Genomic DNA, 17955 nt, shown 5'->3' on the forward strand with positions numbered 1-17955 from the left:
ACTGACAGTTCTTACTGTCAGTGCTAGAGTGCTTAACCTTTGGGGCACCCTGTGAATAGGACTCCCTAACTTGTCTCTGCCTTTGCATTATTGTTCTACCATGCATCTAGAAGGCCATGTTTCTTCACAGCCTTTCTCAAAGAGCTCTTAGCCCGGGTTGCTTTTTCTTCACTGCTCCGGTGGTAACAGGGAAAGGCCTTTCAGAAATACTTCATGTTTTTTCTGTCCTCCCCTGTAATATGTATCTTTTAATTCCCTAGTCAGTACCTTCTCTGCACTTTCTTCTGCATCTCTTGGCTGTTCAGGAATGGGTTGCCCGTTCCTATTGTTTCACTTGCAACTCAGGGTGCTCTGTATTGGCTTCCACCGTGTTGATGTATATACGAAGTTAGTCTCTCCATTTGTCCAAGGTAGTTAGAGAGCTGCATTATCTCAGGGACTCCAAGTGTATTAATGTTACCTGAAGATAATGGGTTTAATAGTGATTTTTTTTTCTCCTGTAAAGTGAGATGAGAAGAAGGAGCCGTCATTTGAATTTTCAACATCTGTAGCCCCTTCATGTTGGCTGAGAATTTTTTTTTCTTTCTTTCCTCATCCACTGCGTGTGTGTCTCACTCTGACACATGGGGAAGGTTGTCATTCTTGCAAGCAAATCAAGGTGACGTTCTGCGTGATGGTACCTCGCTGGGATTTTGTAGGCTGAGGGTAGTGTCCAGTCTGCCACTGGTATACAGTACATGGAAGTTATAAGTAGGGAATCTAGTTCTGTACTTCATTGGCAGCAACAATAATAGTTTCGCTGCTGTGTTAGAGTATGTAAGACCTGGAAAACTTCCACTGAAAAACGACAGTGATCTGAGGTCAGCGTTCACTCAGTGACCACCTTTGTTTCATTGCTCTGTCTTTATGTGTAGCCTCTTGGATGTGCCATTGCTGTGTGGAAATTCACTGAAGTACAGAACATTTGAACAGTTTCTGTGTATCTCGTGGGTGCTGAACTAGGCTGCACTCTCTGCAACATCTGCAACACCTTAGAGCCAGCAGAATGTTTACAATTACTACTCTCATGTGGCCTCTTTGAGAATTGTTCCTTACTCCAGTTTCATAACCAAACACTTTCCCTTTTTGTGATATTTCAAATATATTGTATTATATTGATTGCATGCCTACTTGTTTTTAATTGAAAATTAAAGCTTCATTTTATTAAAAAAATATAAAAAATGAAGCTGATCTGTGATTTAAAATACGAAGGGAGAATGGAATTCCAGAATTCTGAGTGCAATATGATCACTTTTACAAAATTATTTTTGGAGTGATTGTTTACTATATATATATATATATGTGTGTGTGTGTATCATATATGCAGATGATAAAGGTTCTTTTAGAGATTAGAACAGCTTTTTAGCTGCTTTATTGAAATGAATATATTCAGAATATTTGTTAAATCAGCACAGAGTAAAATGTCTCCTTTTATATGAGGAAAATAAAATCAGTGTCATCCTTGAATGACGAGGAAAAAAGTGGTAATTTGTGTGCAAAATGTTGTAGTTATCTTTTTATATATAGATACGGTTTAAATGATGCTCTCAGGTGATACTTCAATCTCAATGAGCAGCTGTGTGAAACTAAGTGTTTTGCTGGGTCTGCTACCAATGTAGATTGGGTCCTTCAAAAAGCATATTTTGCCTTTTATGATTGTATTTTGCTGCTGGGCGTCACAATCAAAATGTTTATTTGAAACATGGTGAATAAGAATTGCTAATTTATATTGTCTTCATTCCTGGTGATAGGAAAGCTGCCCCAGCTAGAGGAGAAAGAGGACTGGTACTCGCTGTTACTTCTGCCTGCCAGAGGATTCAGCATTGTTACTCCCTTAACCTGTTCCAACTGTGTTTGCGTAGGATCGCTTCACTTGTAGGTAAATGCATCAAGTGTTAGAGAATGAGGGCTGCACACTTCTACTTAAGTTTCTTGTGACAAACTGCGTTGTCTTGATACAAAAGGAGCTAGAGTTTGTACTACAATGTACATAACTAATGTATGGTGTTTTTTTTTTCCAGCTTTACCTACTGAGTAATGGCTCTTGAGTTCATTCTGTTCTGTTCCCTTCCCCCAGGTAATAACCACATGCACCTTTAGGAGGACTGTGACAGGCCAGCGACAGCCTCTTAAGGGCTGGTGAATTGATTTTTTTTCTATTACTTTTTTTTTACTTGACTGAGATGTGACAAATCCTGCTGATTTGCGTAACTTTAAGATTACCTGAAATCCCTCTAGTGATTTCTGTCTCCTGCTGCCACCATCCAACAGGGAAGATGATTTTTAACATAAAGCCTGTCTGAATTCTGAACTGATTATCTGTACTCTGCACGCCCAGATCCTGCAGATGCACTTAGTGATACACACTGTTGAAACTGAAAGTGGAAGAGGTACCAGTCCTATTCTTGTCACTTGTCTTTCCTGGGTATTTTACCAAATGTATGGACTCCTTCCTACCTGCTTTTTCTATTTTGGCTTAGTAGCAGTGAGGACCTGTCTTGTATCATGTCTTTACTGATAATAACTTCAGGTTCTTGTGCATTTGGGGGCTTAGGTTTGTAGTCACATGGGTACTGGGCTGATGTACATTTTACATTCAGCAGTTGTAAATGCAGTTTAAATTTTTGAAATGAATGATCATTTAAATTGCTAAGATGATGACCCTTCCCTCTTCTAAAAATTATAGCTCTGTGTCTCTTTAACGAAACCCTTCCTAGGGCTCAAATGTAGTTGAGAGGGCCCTCTTCCTGTCCAAAAAACCAAAAAGGTAAAAGAAAAATGCCACCTTTTTTTTTTTTTTTTTGAGAACCACCAAATATTACAGCAACCTGTATCTCATTTCTTTGAACTGAGTTAACAACTCAGGAGTATCGCATGCTCAGGCAGTTAGAAGTTTCTGACAAAATTGGCATGCTGGACAGTTGGTTTAAATTACATGGTTCAATTATGGTTTCAACTAACTGTTGAGTTTAAAAATTTAGGCTTTCCCCAGTTACGACAACCCTCTGATCCCATGTTTCATAATGACGCTTATTTTAGGTTAACATTCAAATACTTGAAGAACCAGTGTGGCAGCGCACATTGCACGTGCCTAATGAATTTTGCCAAGTTTGAAGTGCCATAAGAGTTCGTGTCTAAAAAGAAAATTAGCCACACAAACTTGATTAATATTTCTGTATATAGCCATTTTGCTATCTTTTTCTTCATCTACAGGAACTCAGTGACTTACACTGCTCAGAGTATTCAAACTACAGAGATAGTAATTTAGAATGTTATTCTCACAGGCCGAAGTAGAGGAGAATAAGATAGCAAAGCGTTCAAATAGTTTTGATGTAGTTACACAAATGTACAGTAATATTTATCTGAAAAGAAACACATCTGACCAATTTTTAGAATTTGTTTTCTACTTCAGAAGTTTTATGCACAATAGAAACATTTTTCACAAATGGTAAAATGGGAAAACAAAATGCATTTTTGTTTCATCTTGAGCAACAAAAACAAATCAGTTTCATTTTCAGGCTGTCATGTAATATTACAATTTAACAAATTTGTATCGTATTGTTTTAATGTGATTTTTCCCTCTTTTAACAAAGCGTTATAAATTTCTCTTGCTGAAGACTGCAGAAGTTGGTTGCACTTTTTTTTTTTTTAAGTAGCTACACATGTCTGGAGGCATTTCCTACTGGGATCTTAATATGCGACATAAAAACAGTGATAACAATGTGGGAAAATTCTGGGGTTTTGTTTATTCAGAGGTAAGACATGGAAAGATCAAATTCTTTCCAGGCTGAAACTAGTTCTTTTTTAATGCTATCTTTTATTTGTTTATATGGAACATTGAGCCAGGAACAACTGAATCAGTAATCAGTCTAGCAGAAAATATCACCATATTTTCCTTCGCTTTAGTGTTCTCTGATGTAATTAAATGGCAAAAGTGAAGGTGGGCAAACAGCATTTAAAATGGAGCACGATTTGTTGCCAGTGTCTCATTGCAGGTTTAGGTATTCTAGTACAAACACTTGCAGGATTTTGCTGAGATTGTCGATAGTGGTTTTGTCAAGGTTTTCTTCAGTGTCTTCCATGGTATGCCATACTTGAGGAAAAGGAGATGGAATCAGATGGAGGACTGGAACCCCTATGAGGAAAATAGTGATATTTGGAGAAAAAATAGTGCACGAGTTCTGTTAATCAAATTGGTACATCACCAGTTAATGATATTCAGGTAACTACTCAATACGCTTATCTTAGAGAGGAACATGTGTTATGGCAGTTTCCTTTTACAGTCTCTTTTTTGAACCCTGTGACTGACTGCAGCATATCTGTTTGATTGTGTGCTTCCTAAAATCGGTACTACCCTCCTTTCCCTCAAGTACTTTTTCTCCTTTTTTAAGGCACGTGTAGCTAATAGTTTTACTGTTGTGACACCTGCCCTGTTGTTTGATATATTTTTTTAAAAATTCCATGCATTGTAGTTGCTAATACTGTGTTTAGTAGCTAGAGAAGGGCAAAGAAACCATTGCAGCTCCACAAACCCAAACTGATTAGCATGTTCTCATGCCAATGTTAGGTTTGAGCACTTTCTTGAAGCAGTTTTTAGTCTTCTCCCTAAGTGGTAAAATCAGTATTACTGTGTTTTTCTTCTAGAAAGTAGAAGCACTATTATCCTCAGATAAAAGAACTTAAACTTTAAAGGATCTGTAGTACTGTATATACATATAAAAAGTCACTGATACATTGACACGTGATGCAATTTTTCTGTAAAAGGAATTAAATCAGTCTTCTGTTTCCTGATCCTTCTTTGGGGGCAGTGGCGGAGCATTGTTTGTCTCCAGCCTCTTTCCTGTTTTATTGCTTTTCCTCTCTAGTTTTTCAGCCAAATACCACAGAGGAATATTTTATTCACTAGGCATTGTTTATGTTATTAGAAAAGGTTTTGAGGTGTAGTCCCTTATCAGCTTCCCTCGTGTAGTTTTTTTGATATCCCTGTACGTGCATGTCTGAGCTGTGTAGATTTCATTGGACCCGGGCCCTGCCTTGCTGTGAAAAATGAAAGATTGATGGAGCTGAAGAGACGATGAGCAGGACAGTGAGTGAGGTGTGACTGCTCTTGTGCCTGCTTCCAGAGCTGCATGCACGTTTTGCATTACTCAGTAGTTAGAGAGCATAAGCAACGGTAAAATTAAGGACTGGATAGGAAGGGACCTCCCTCCTTTCCTAGGTAGATACACTCTGCGCTGAACTCATGTCACACTCCTTCTTGCTTAACCCTTCTCTAGCAATATGACTCCTGTAGTCCTTGCTGTGTGTTGGGAAATTTCAACTAGAAGAATGTACTAGTTATATCCAGTACCCTTCTTTGGCCCACATTAGTTTTGAAGTTGCTGTACTGAGTGCTTGAATAGGGGAGATCAAATCCATGTCCTGCACTTGGCGAAGTGCTTCAGTCATTGACCTGTAGCGGTGCAGCACCAGTATAACTGCTTTCCCTTTCTTTGCATCCCAAGAGAAAAGAATGAACGTAGAGTCAGAGGGCAGTAGTGTAGGTGTCTGCCAGGAGAGATGCTCAGGTAGGAAATTCCACTTTCAGGTACGTGCCTAATGCCAGGAGGGATTTCAGACATATTGTGGCCTTTGCTCTTCCTGCTGACTGCTATATGCGCTTTTCCCACCCCTCAAGCTTTCACGTTTTCAATTCTTTTTCAGGATTTCAAGTTGTGAAATCTCAGTTTGCTATAGGAATGAGGATGTCTGATCTGAATATATGAGTTTTTGCAGGAGTCAGTGCCTTCAGATTTAAACAGGTAATTGTGATCGTTAATGTAAATTTGACAAAAGGTCTTTAGAGATTTTTGTAGTCTTTGAAGTAGTGAAGTGTCTCACTATTTCTAGAAACAGTAACTAGCTGTAACTGGCCAGTAACTGGCATAATGTAGCGTGCAGTGATATCCCATTGGGTCAGAGTTACCCATTTTTGTAGGATGCTGTACTGGTGACAGAAATTGCCGTTATTTGTGTGCCCGTGGAGCTGTGCTCATGGAAAATGATGAAGGGCATGTTTTATCTCTGCTTTTGCTCTGCTATGTTTTTCAAAGCTGTGACTGTTGACCCTCATAATGTTGGATTTGGAAGCTTCAACCTGGGGCACGTAAGCTTGAAAAACAGGTTCATGTGCACTTGCTTATTTACTAAATGGAGCATTTGTTACTGAAGTTATATTTTTAAAGTGGTGTTAGAGCTGCCAGTACCTCTTAATAAAAATGGAACGTGGTCATCTTCAACCAAGCCTCGATGTAAATTATTCTGGAAGTACTGCCTCTCAACAAGGTGATTCTTCAACAGATTCATGCCGTGTAGCTTTTCCTCTGAAATTCACAATGAAAGTGGCTGTTAATGTTTCTGGACAATGTGAGGCATATTAGCACATGGGGATTATTTTTCCTCTCACATGGAAGCTTTTTCCATCAAAGAAGAAAAAGGAGTTGGGGACTGTCTTTTGCATTTGTTCAGTATTTAGAAGACCTCAAGACTGGTGGTGTTACCATCATTTTACAGAAGTGAGAACTGAAACAGAAGTGAAGCAGTTTCCAAGAGTCACAAAGCAATAAGAAGTAGAATCTGTTTCATGGCTTCCAAGTGTCTGTGAGTCTTACTCAGATATTTATTAATTAAACCTGCATGAAGATTTCAGTATTTAAGATGCACCAAATTTAACATTTACATTATTAAATATTATAACTGTAAACCAAAAACATACTTTAAAAATCTAATTTACATGGCTTCATTCCTTACGAAAATACAGGCTAAGTTTTCAGATTTGTCAAGAGCCCATGCCCCTCTCCTTACCAATTGCTTGAAGCCTCTGAAACCATCGGATAGTGTTTGGAAAATAATTGGGAAAGACTGGGTTTGGTGCACCAATTAAATCCAGTAGTACAAGTAGGTCCTACAGAGGAAAGAAACTTTAATACAGAATTCTTTACATCGCTCCACCACCCGCAGCATTAGTGAAACCTCGTGGTTCCTGTACTGGTCATGACCAGGTCCTTGGCTCTTGCCCAAGATCTGGCTTTTCTACCATGGTGCCTGAGAAGAACTCGTTAGCAGAAGCTGACTCAAAACTAATGCATCCTTCTGTCTTTCCAAGGAGGAAAAAGGGAAAAAAAGGAAGAGCGTTTCTCTGTTCCTCATTCTGAAACAGGCTGTGCTGCTTTCTTTGCAGTTTGTGTGTTTCATCCCTTTAAAAGAAAAGCTATGGTAGGGGGGGAGAAAAAAAGAGGAAATTGCTTCTTCCCTGGAGAACAACAAAGTCTGTCAAGGGAAAGACATTTTATGAGTCACGAGATACAGTGACAGAAGTGTCTCAGCAATGAGTTGGGAAACCAGAAGGCAGCAGGGAGAGGGGAAGAGACAACAAAATGTAGGAATCAAAAGGCAACACAGAGAGCTTATTGTAGCTTAGCGCTGGGCGGTCTGAAACCAAGGATGAACTTGGGGAGATTTTTCAAAGGCTCTTAAGTTCTGTGCTCTTTCCTAATCACTTTGAATGATCTCTGTTGAAGGAGATGGGTATCCTAGCTTATATTCTGATAAACCTGTGCATTTTGATTTTTCTAAAGCTGCTCCTTATACTTGCATGGAGAAGGTCTAAGTGGATCCACTGGAAAAAGTCTTGCCATTTCTGTATTTTGTCGTCTCCTAAATTTCCCACAAGTTTACTTCTATTAATTTTGGTGAGGTTCATGGTTTCTTAGGAGTTAGGCCAGTTATTTCCAAATTAAATATTAAAGAATTGGAACTTACTATTACTCATTATGTAGGTGTAGGGCACTTACCATGCCCTGGAGCTGATTTGTGGTTGTTGAACCAGGTGGATGTGGAGTAGATACCATCTTCTGAGCCAAGTGTTGGGACCCATAGAGGGAATCTGAAGGGGACCACTGGACAAAAGCTTCTTCACCATCAAAAAAAATAAGCTGAAGTGAAAGGTCTGGTCTTGATGTTGAGCTGCTCTGCTGGAAGAAGTTAAAAGTAACATAACTGATTCTGGCTAGAGCATTACGTAAAGGACAAATGCTGTAGTCATAAAAGCTGCATCGGTGCAGGTATATTCTCAGGGCACCCTATGCAAAGCCTCCTATGGCTGTTAATGTCAAACACGTTATAGTGTGGTAGTGATCAATCATTATTATTTATCCAGCACAGTGACATGTCTCCAGCCTGGTGTGATGTTTGGTTCTGGTTAAAAGTTTAATTTCTGACTTCAGTGGACGTGAGCTGAGTATGTTGAGACAGGTTTGCAAAACCAGGTAGCCAAAACCCCATTTCAGATAACGGGGGAGACATGTCAGCAACAACACCTGCTGTGAGTGCTAATATTACATGACTGTGCCACAAAGGAATAATATTTCTGCTGTAGTTATGCATCAGTGGAGGTGAATTACGTAAAGTTTGTTTCACTGAAGGACAAAGAGCAGTCAGTCGTGAAAAGAATGATCATTTCTTCTCCTTCAGGGGGACTTGCAACCATCTAGGTAACTTGACCCTAAAACCAAAGCACAGACAGTGGAGTGGATACACCCTTCCTCTTCAGCAACCAAAAATAGCATAGTAATGGAAACTGTTGAGAATATATATGATTATTTAGGGTGTGAAATTTCTTCTCGATGTAAGAGCCTTTTTTCTCTCTATTTACTAACTGAAGCCTTGTTTGCTCTGGCAGCGTTTCTTACTAATCAACAGCATGGCTAAACCCAGTTCAGTTCCAGTACATGAACAGTTTCAGGAACTGTAGTCTTGGCAGTTGCCATGAATATTTTAATCCCTCTATGAATTAATTTTACTTCAAGTGAAACTGCATGATGTGGTTAAAAAGGTGGGGTTGCTGGCAACCGTCGTGTCCTGTATGGGCTACACCTCCCAGCTCGCTGGAGCTGATCCAATACAAACAATAGAGGAAAACCTCTGTAAAGTGTCGCTCACGTAGGCAAGATGATTATTGATTATGCTTATAGTAATGTATGGATTTTTCTAATGGCAATGCCTTCTTGCTGCCCTTTGTCCTTTGCACTGGACGGAGCACCTTTGATACCAGTTGTTTTGCGTTACATTTTGGAGCAAACTGCATTAATGCCATTTGAATTTTAGAAAGCAGTAGTTTTAATTACTACTGTTCAGCACTTTGCCAGGTCTGGATAATGTAAAGAGGTTTTTTTGCCCTTTAATTTTAAATTTACTCTATATAATTGGAGAAACATCAGGGTAAAGATCATGGTTTCAAGTCCAAGTATAAATAGATTTGGCTGAAAACATAACAAGGTCTGTTATGCTGCTTTGAGCAGAGCGAAAAGGTCATAGCTAATGTATTAAGCAGATGGATCCCAAAGTGTATTTTGTTACAGGAGTGTACAAACGATAGCCTGTGTGAAGTAATTAGATTGCCTTTTTGTCAAGTGCTGTCATCTTACGTGATTAAACAATCATGAAACGATGTATTAGTTGCCAAAAAATCCAGTCCTTAAATCAGTGTACAGGTTGTTCCATAAATAAAAAGCAGGCAAATTTATGCTAAATGAAGCCTCTTCTAAATGGAAGCTTGGGTGCGTGTTACAGGAGTGCTTCATTCTGTGACTAAAAACCTTGGCATATTCTTAATCTTTCAGTTCTTAAATATTCTAATGTCGGAAGGTACCAAATCAGTTTCTGGAAACAAATGAAGACAGGTAACCGTAATACTTGAGCTGAGTGTATTCCAATGCTTCGTAAAGCATTTGAGAAAATTTTTCCTGTGAAAGCTCTGTTGGTGTTTGGGAATTATTCTTCTGTAAATAGTAAGTACGGAACCACTAGATGGCACTCATGAGTGTGTGAAATAGCTTGTAGAGCTCGTAGGATCAACACGTTCTTGTGCTCAGCAATGGCAGAGCTTTGAAGCAAATTTTCCTACAGTAGGAGACTGATAACATGATATTGTCACTTGCATTGTTAAATGCAAGATTCCGAAAGAAATAAAGCCTTAGTACTGGATATGACAGGAACTTCTTCAGTAAGAGTCTGTTGCTTTTCATGTACAAAGTAGGATTATATCTAAGTCTATGAAACTTGCATTATTCACTTATAAATTGTTTTTATATAGTATATATTAGATAACTTTCAGATAGTCACACTTTCCATATCAAGTTTTAGTGTGCCAATTTACTCTACAGTAGTAGTAGCTACAGCTCTCTGGTTCCTCGTGAAGCCCATGGGAGTTTTACTATAGGCACAGTGGTCAGAGAATCAGACGCAGGCTGAAGGAGAGAACATGGAAAGGCCCTCAGGTCTATTGCTATTGCAAAAACAAATGAAAATGAAACAGTCAAACTACCTTGATTGCCTGAAGCTTGTTATCCAGGGCCCGTGCCAGCTCCAATATCATAGCACAAGGCACGGCTGAATCAGTTGCTCCTACAAACACCCTCCCGTGCCATTGTGGTGCAAAGAATTTTGAGTCGTAGTGGCAAGCGAGTACCAGATGGCGTTTTGCAGAGGGCTTGAGAGTACTGATAATATTTGAAAAGGTTTGATATCCATACGGCGTGTATCTCTGAAATGTATCTTCTTCAATTTCCCAACCAGCCTGTAACCTTTGAAGGCGATGCTTGATGTGCTGCAATTAGGAAAAAAAAAAAAGTATACCAGATGAGTATCACTTGCTTAAAAAAGATGTTGCAGACAAATTATCAGTAGCTAATTAATCACAGTGGCACTTAAGTTTATTTCTGTAAGCTCTGATAGGTAAATTGTATAGAAGAAAAATTCATGTCACCGTGTGAAATAAGCACCATCTTTGCTACCTTAGCCTACCCTCTGACTGGCTCGCTTGCTTTTCATCTCTCCATTTTGTCTCTTGTATTTCGAATCTGAGAGTTTCGAATGATTGCTCATCCATGTGACATGTTGAGATCTCCATCTCTGAAGACTCCAAGCCAGTCTTTTCCAGGTATAACCAGGATAGATTTAATGTTTGTCTACTCAGATCTAAACTCACTTCTGTCCTTAAGTGTCAAATATGGCTGCAGAGAACTTGTGGCTATTTTGACAATTACTATGTATAGATACATAGCAGTATAAATAAAACGATGGTTTAATTTTTTTAACTTCTATGAGAAATCTGCCATTCAAGTGCCCTAGGTTGTTTACAAGGCTATGAAAGGCAGTCTGGTCCTTGTAAACTAAGGAATGAATGAAGCATTTCATACGTTTGAAAATGAAATCCTTGATAAAAATGAAGACAGTAAATCTGTATGAGAGATCGCTCATTTTAGGTAACTTCCTACCTTAAGAGAATACCTCTAACTACGCCAGCTATACTTAGTACAGACTTCTGGCTAACTCTTACTAGAGGGCCATCTCTGTTGAGCAACTTATTTTTATGGGTCCCCAGAGTGCTTCTTCAAGGCAGATTCCTCTCTCTCTAAATAAACATTCACAAAAGCCTCTAAGGGGAAAAAAGAAAATAGACTTTGAAGACTTGTCCTGTTCTTAGTGAAGTCAGTGGGAACGCTGCCATAAATTTTGTGCTGGAACAAACTTCCATTTTGCTTGTGGTCACCTTCCAGAAGCTTTTATGGCATTGTATGGTCTATCCACTATCTGTAGGCAGAGCAAAGGACTTCTGTTATGGATTAAGAGGAATATGTAAGCCTGGGTGAAGTTCCCAGTGTGCTCTATCTGTGAGTGGAACTAGCCCTCTCCGTTAAAGGAATCTGATACTTTTTCTGCGTCTTCACAAAGAAATGTCACCCATTGCATATCCTGTTGTGTTTTTTCCTTGGTGGAGGTCTAATTTAGTATATGTTGTTCCCTTGTAAGAAGGTGATTGTTTTTTTTGAACATGATTTTTGGTTTTCTAGCCTAGGCATTGCTGTTTTTTTGTTTTGTTTTGTTTTTCTTACTTTTTCCCCTTTTATTTGGCTGCCTTCCAGGGTATCACTAAGGAAACCACAGAACTAAATCTATAGACACACAAAGCATTAAAAAGCTGCTTTTTTCCAGTCTACCAGTTGCAGAGTGGCAAATGAACTTATTGTAGTTAGGGCTGTCTTGGAGCTGTTGAGTCACTGCTTCAAGGGTAAATGAAGGCTAGTGAGATGTTGCAAGCACTTCCAAGTAAACTCAGCTGTGCCAGTGTCTTAGTCTCCTGACTGACTGATGTAATTCAGAGTGGGCAGGGTACACAGGAGGGCTTGGTGGTGTTAAATCCTTGTGGCTCAAACACAACGTGCTGGAGATCTTATCAGCTTGGGGCCAGGTGCAGTGTATCTGTGTTAGCCCAATATTAACACGCAGCTGTTCTTGGGCCAGCGGGGCTAGTGCTCTGGATTGTCACGTTGACCATTGAGGCTGCCTGCCAGCGTGGGCTTCTCTGATCCCTTTTAGTCCTTTTTGTTTTTTTACATCCATCCAAGGCAACATTACAGGGGAGTGTAACAGCACAGCACTGCTCCAGAAGAAGAGAGTTGTGTGGGGAAGTCATTTAATTCATCCCCATGCAGGGTGTTCGAACCAGTGGCCAAAATCCTGCTCACATAAGGGAAAGGAAACGCATTGTGTTGTACTTTGGTTACCAAACCAGGGGCAAGCTTTTAAATTTAAAATAACATATTTAACATAAAGTTAAAACCAGATTTTCTTTCGCTTTGTGATGCAGCCCTAGGAAGTAATGATAGCTGAAGTGCGAGCTGTATCTTGTAGGCACTGCACAGTCTAGCCTAGAACAATGATAAGGTGCATCCTGTGTCCCTTACGTGGTCACTGAAGGCGCTATCTGAATATAAAGAATAGGTGTTCGTAGAGGTTTTCAGAACCTGTTGTCTTACCTGCCGTACGGCATAGTTTCCTGGTGATCCTGAGTATCTTTCTATCAGGATGGGGCGCAAATCATTTTCCCACATTTCAGAAACATCGGTGTTTTCTGCAACTTTTTGAATAGCATCAGAATATAAAATTCTTGGCTGGTGAGAATACTGTGGAAGGGAGAAGGAGGAAAGATTGCTGTAACTGTTACGAGACTTTTAAAATCATTTTTCTTCTAAATTACATCAAATAATACTTTAGTGTATAGGGCTTTTTCATTTTCTGACAATAAAGTTATTTAAGAAAAAGCTTTTCTGACAAGGAAAAAAAGGACTTTTTTTCTTTTAAGTTCTGTGGCTTTTCTATCTTTGGTTTCCATGTAAAATATACTAGTATTAAAAACACAGGAGAAATTTTTACCTACTAGCCATACAAATTCAACCCCTAGCTGGGTTCTCTTTTCTGGTATCTTAATTCTGTGTATTCTACAGTCATGCCCTCAACCATGTTACCTTCAAATAAGGTTTCCTTTGTGACAGACGTGACGAGCTTTATTTTAGTAGCAATAATATTTAGCTTTATGGCCCGTCTACATTATGGGGTGCATTACTGCTAAGAAATGCATAAGCTACTTTAGTCCCAGAAAGAGTGAAGCTGTGTCTTTGTGGCCTCTGCCCACAGTGGTGGTACTGGTGTGACTACACAGCACAGTGCAGCTCCTTCAGAGCTAGCCTGGGCGTGCATCAGCTTTCTTAGCCTCATGGTAACCTCTGAAGTGGCAGCTTGTCCCCTGTGACAACAGGTGGTAGTGCTACCTCCTCAATACTGTATTCTTTTCTGTTGCCTAAGGGTGGACCTTTAGAGCTATCTGAGGTAACCCTAGAATACTTGAGACATCCTCGTGGGGCTGGCAGGTGCAGCAAGGATGTGGGAGAGCCTTGTGATGTCCTGGAGTGATAGCTGAATGCCAGGTGGGAGACCCAACGACATCCCAAACGCCCCTTTGGTTGCTTGATTTGAACCTACCCAGTCTCTAGCATTTGTCTTCTCAGGAGATTCCTGAGCCACTCCTGTTCTTAGTGGTTCATATTTTAGGCTCTATCATATGATAGGAGTATCCTATCCATTCCTCATTTCTGTCCTAGGGACTTCCTTCTAGTCCTCTCACCCAGCGGAAGGTCCTAGTCTGGTTGTTCGTTCTTTGTTCAGAACTGCCGTACGTGGTTATCAGACTTGCTGTCCTTCAGTGTACCCTGTCTACCTCATCCTTTTTGAAAAGAGGAAAGGGAGAGAAATGGGAGCGTGAGAGCACCATAGCTTATAGTGCAGGATAACAGTATTTTCTACTTCGTTCCTTTCATGTCTTACAAATGCTTAACATTTGAGTTGCTTTGGGGCTGCTGTTGCATTGAGTTGATATTTTCATAGGTGCCAGCACTGAATATCTTAACAAAAGATGATGTAAAAAAGAAAATTCCCTCTCCTTTCTCACTTATGTGCATCATTTCACAGTGGTCTGGAATGACTGCTGAAACTCATTTATTACCTGGTCAGCAAGTGTACTGACCTTGAAATCTTCTGCAGTTCTGTATAATAACCTTTTATCTTAATTACCCTGACAGATAAATATTGTCTTTAAAAAATGTTGTTTTTGGGTCTCACTATTGGTAATTTTTCTACTTCATTTGTCTATGCTGGGCAAAGCAGGCACCAACACAGATATTTTCTAGGTTTCACTGTAAACATTTAATACAACCCTTCTCTCTTTTCCTGGCTGTTATCTATGTGAGGCACTTTCCACCTCGATTCACTGGTGAAATCAAGTAGGGGGGGGACACACAAGGATATTGAGTCCTACAATGCCAATTTCAATATAGTGTTCAAGTTAAAAACTGGATTTTAAGGCTATAAGGACACTACATTTTAGGATTTGCAGTTAACATTTTTAACGTTAACAGATTTAGAAATGGGCTAAGAAGATAACATTTCATCGGATATACTTCTACAAGTTTTCCAGTTGTAGAAGATGCATAAAATGTTTCCATTTCTGAAAGACTAAAAGTTTAATATAGCAGAATTTAAACCAATGTATAAAAGGCACAGATGAGAAAGTGACAGAACTGTTCTGTTTAGGAGAGAGAAAATCTACAACTACAGACTTCAGAAGTGTAGAAGGACAAAATAATGATGGATGTTCTGAAAATATTCCTTAATTTGAATAAGTGAAGGGCTTGACGAGAATGCTGAATCATGTCTAGCCTGTAGCGCAGTAGAGCATGCCTGCTGGTTGTGGCCATGGAATCACTTTGCAAAGAAACATTATTATTTAAGTACAAATGTATGAAAACACTTCAGAAGAGAAGAAACAATTTGCATTCCTTGTAATGGAAATATGCTCAAATTTGGGAATCAAAAGGAATTGCAAAGGTGGTCACAGAATAAAAGCATAACAGAATGAGATCCATAAGTGGCTCATTCCTTAGGGTTGCTTGATCCATAATTCCTCCATGGCCATGGCACTGAGGCAGAGCAATGTGTTTATGGCATGGTTACTATTAAACCTTTTGTACTAAGCAGAATAAAACTGCAAGATTTCTACTTCTTCTAGCAGCCCATGCTTGTCTTGCTGATTTTGATATGTTTCTGCTCAACGACAATGGAAGTTTGTTTCTAAGAGCTTGTAAGTTTAGACCCAGTTCCTCCTCCTCAGTGAGCTACAGCAGCAGGAGGGAATGGTCGGTATGCTCTTAAGACTTTCAACTTCTGTCTCATACTTGCCTTTAGGGAGAAGGAGAAAAAGTTGTCAAGGGACAAGAATTTGATGAGAAAGAGGAAGTGGTTCTTGGTTAGTGTCTGCAAGGGCAGAGGAGTTCAGCTGCTATGGTTCTGCGGTTAGATGGCATTACATCATTAGCAAGCAGATTGTCTGGTTGGAAAGGAATGAGGTAAAGAGTGCATTTGTGTGGGTTAAGGGGACTGAAGAAAGAAGTACCAGGGCTATGTGTATATATATATTCTTGTCTATATTATAGGCATATAGATTCTATATATGAGGCAGATGTTATATATAGAGATAACATGACTAGAAGAGAATGACAAAGTTTCTCTTGATTTCTTTTTTTTTTCTTCAAAAAAAACACCCACCAACCCTTCATTGAATGGCATCATGGAGAAAACGGATCGACGACTAAGCGGAGGTGAGTGGAAATGTATGAAGGAAGTTTCCTTTCACCCGTTTGTCCTGGCCTCCGATTTAGGGGTGAAGGTAACACTGCGTTGGGGTGGTAGAGCTGTGCCAGTTGTGGGTGACTGCTGGGTTCAGCTCTTCTACAGCCACTTGAGGATGGGCCCTAAAGGAGGGTTTTCTATTTCGGAATTGGCGAACATTTCAATTAAATGATATCCACCATTCTATGGTCTGCTGTGTACCTCGTGATTTAGTTCATTAAGATCTATGCCAGTGTTTCATAATCAGGCACTAAGCGTTGTCACATGGAGAACGAAGTAGAGGTTTTACTGCTGTTGATTGTTCCTTTAGCGTTATATTGAGATTGGTTTTCTCACTGGTTCAGGCACCGCTGTAGATAGATGCATGAGAGCCCGCCGTGGCCCCACGCGATGCTACCCTCCTGTCTCCTCGCAAACCAGTTAGCGGGAGCTATCAGCACCCTCCCTGCTCCTTTCTCCTCCCCAACAGGGTATGGCTGCAGGACGGGCCCCCCGTTTCCCGGCGGCCGAGCCGCCCTGACCGTGTGGGGCCGGCTCCCCAGGTGCTGCCCCTCAGCCTCCCGCCCAGCCGCCCCCTGCCCCCGGCGGCGGCCATGAGCGGGGGCGGCCGGACGCCATCTCCCCTCACACCTGCGCCCGCCCTGCCCGCCCCGGCGGCGGGACCTCTGCGGGGGGTCCCTGGCTGAGGGGAGGGGAGGCAGAGGTTAAACCCACCTTGAGCAGCGTCCAGCCCGCGCCGCTCTCCCGCCCCTGCGCCGGGGGAAGCCAGGAGGCGGCGGCGGCCAGGCAGAGCGCCCCGGCCAGCCCCGCCATCCCGCTCCTGCCGTCCGGGTCGGAGGAGAAGGGGCAGTGCTGCGGCGGGCGGGGAGGGGACGGAGGAAAGGGGAGGAGGAGGAGGAGGAAGGAGGGTGCCCACGGCGGGAGGAGCCGTCCCCGGGGGTGCCCGGCTGGGTTGGTGGGGAGGGGGCTGCTGCGAACGGGGCTCTGGGGAGCGCTGGGCTGGGGGCTCTGTGGGGCGGCGTTAGGAGCCCCGCGCCGTCCTGCGGTGGTGGTGGGCCGCTGGGGACAGGTCTGCCGCTGCGAGGTGTTGCCGGCTGTAGCTGCTTGTAGCTGTCCTCATGATGCTTTCTGGGCCTACGGTGACAGCTCCTGCTACCAGAATTTGTGCCGAGTGATGTCTAGTAAGAGGCCAGTTAAAATGGTTGAAGCCAACTGAAAGGCTTCTGAGCATATCAGCCCTGTAGGTCGGACAGTATCACCAGCCTCGCTTTGTGCTCTCATGCAAAACATCTGATGTTTTCATCACAGATATTCCAGTTAAAATCCACAACTTTCACACTTTTATTAATGTTCATACTTAATGCTCAAACGAATTGAATGAAAAGAAAGTCAAAATGAAGGCAGAAATGAAGGAGGGAGCAGGACTACTCATCCTGCTGCTCTTCAGCATCATACTGAGGAGCCCCATCCTGAAAACTACAGCTTTGCAAGCATCCGAAGTGCCTGTGAGGCTGCTTTTAGAGAACTAGAGCCATTTGTTGATTTGCAGTTCCTGACCCCAATTCCACAGGTTTCCTAGCAAAGCCAACGGATCCACGGCCCAGCATACCGATGGACTCGCTGGTGATGATAGTTCTACTGCTGATTCAACGTCCTTGTAAGCTGATACTAAGAATTTGGCTGTAACCAAATTTATATCAGTGGCGTTCAATTTTCACACAAGTCCAAATGCAAAACCAAGTCATCGCTGAGTAGGAGAAATGTGCGATCACTGAGATCACCACAAAAGACCAGCGTGGGCTACAAACACTATCAACAGACCCTTAAGCAAAAGCCCCATCACGTCAGCAGAGA

The 17955-nt window shown here is 41.3% G+C and overlaps 2 protein-coding genes across 4 annotated transcripts in view; one reads left to right on the plus strand and one right to left on the minus strand.

Annotated features, from left to right (window-relative positions):
* Window positions 1-3434: 3434 nt before the first annotated feature.
* QPCT (glutaminyl-peptide cyclotransferase) lies at window positions 3435-16974 on the minus strand. Of its 2 annotated transcripts, none has more exons than XM_040551938.1 (7): window positions 16816-16974; window positions 12897-13043; window positions 10403-10684; window positions 7872-8048; window positions 6883-6982; window positions 6285-6401; window positions 3435-4174 (listed from the first exon to the last, which is right to left on the minus strand). In XM_040551938.1, the coding sequence occupies exons 1-7, from the start codon at window positions 16912-16914 to the stop codon at window positions 4026-4028; spliced, it is 1071 nt and encodes a 356-aa protein (XP_040407872.1). In that variant the 5' UTR covers window positions 16915-16974; the 3' UTR covers window positions 3435-4025. The 2 variants fall into 2 exon arrangements, with proteins under 2 accessions (XP_040407872.1, XP_040407871.1); XM_040551937.1 differs by having other exon boundaries at window positions 7872-8051; window positions 16816-16968.
* Window positions 15629-17955, plus strand: part of PRKD3 (protein kinase D3) — a 47570-nt gene continuing 45243 nt past the window's right edge. Inside the window, exon 1 of one of the 2 annotated variants that reach the window (XM_040551927.1) lies at window positions 15629-16070. The gene's annotated coding sequence lies outside the window, so the exon portion shown is untranslated. The remainder of the gene's footprint in view (window positions 16071-17955) is intronic. The other variant, XM_040551926.1, reaches the window with a different exon arrangement.

Source organism: Cygnus olor, chromosome 3 (assembly GCF_009769625.2).
Source record: "Cygnus olor isolate bCygOlo1 chromosome 3, bCygOlo1.pri.v2, whole genome shotgun sequence".
In the NCBI taxonomy this organism is placed as follows: domain Eukaryota; kingdom Metazoa; phylum Chordata; class Aves; order Anseriformes; family Anatidae; genus Cygnus; species Cygnus olor.

Bases quoted from the DNA above. Each gene is read 5' to 3' on its own strand.
- QPCT (XM_040551937.1), bottom strand. From the start codon at position 16,914: ATGGCGGGGCTGGCCGGGGCGCTCTGCCTGGCCGCCGCCGCCTCCTGG. The intron at 10,685-12,896 runs GTAAGACAACAG...TCCTAATTGCAG, and splicing joins GAAACTATGCCGTACGGCAG to CACATCAAGCATCGCCTTCA. The intron at 8,052-10,402 runs GTAGTTTGACTG...AACTTCTTCCAG, and splicing joins ACAAGCTTCAGGCAATCAAG to CAGAGCAGCTCAACATCAAG.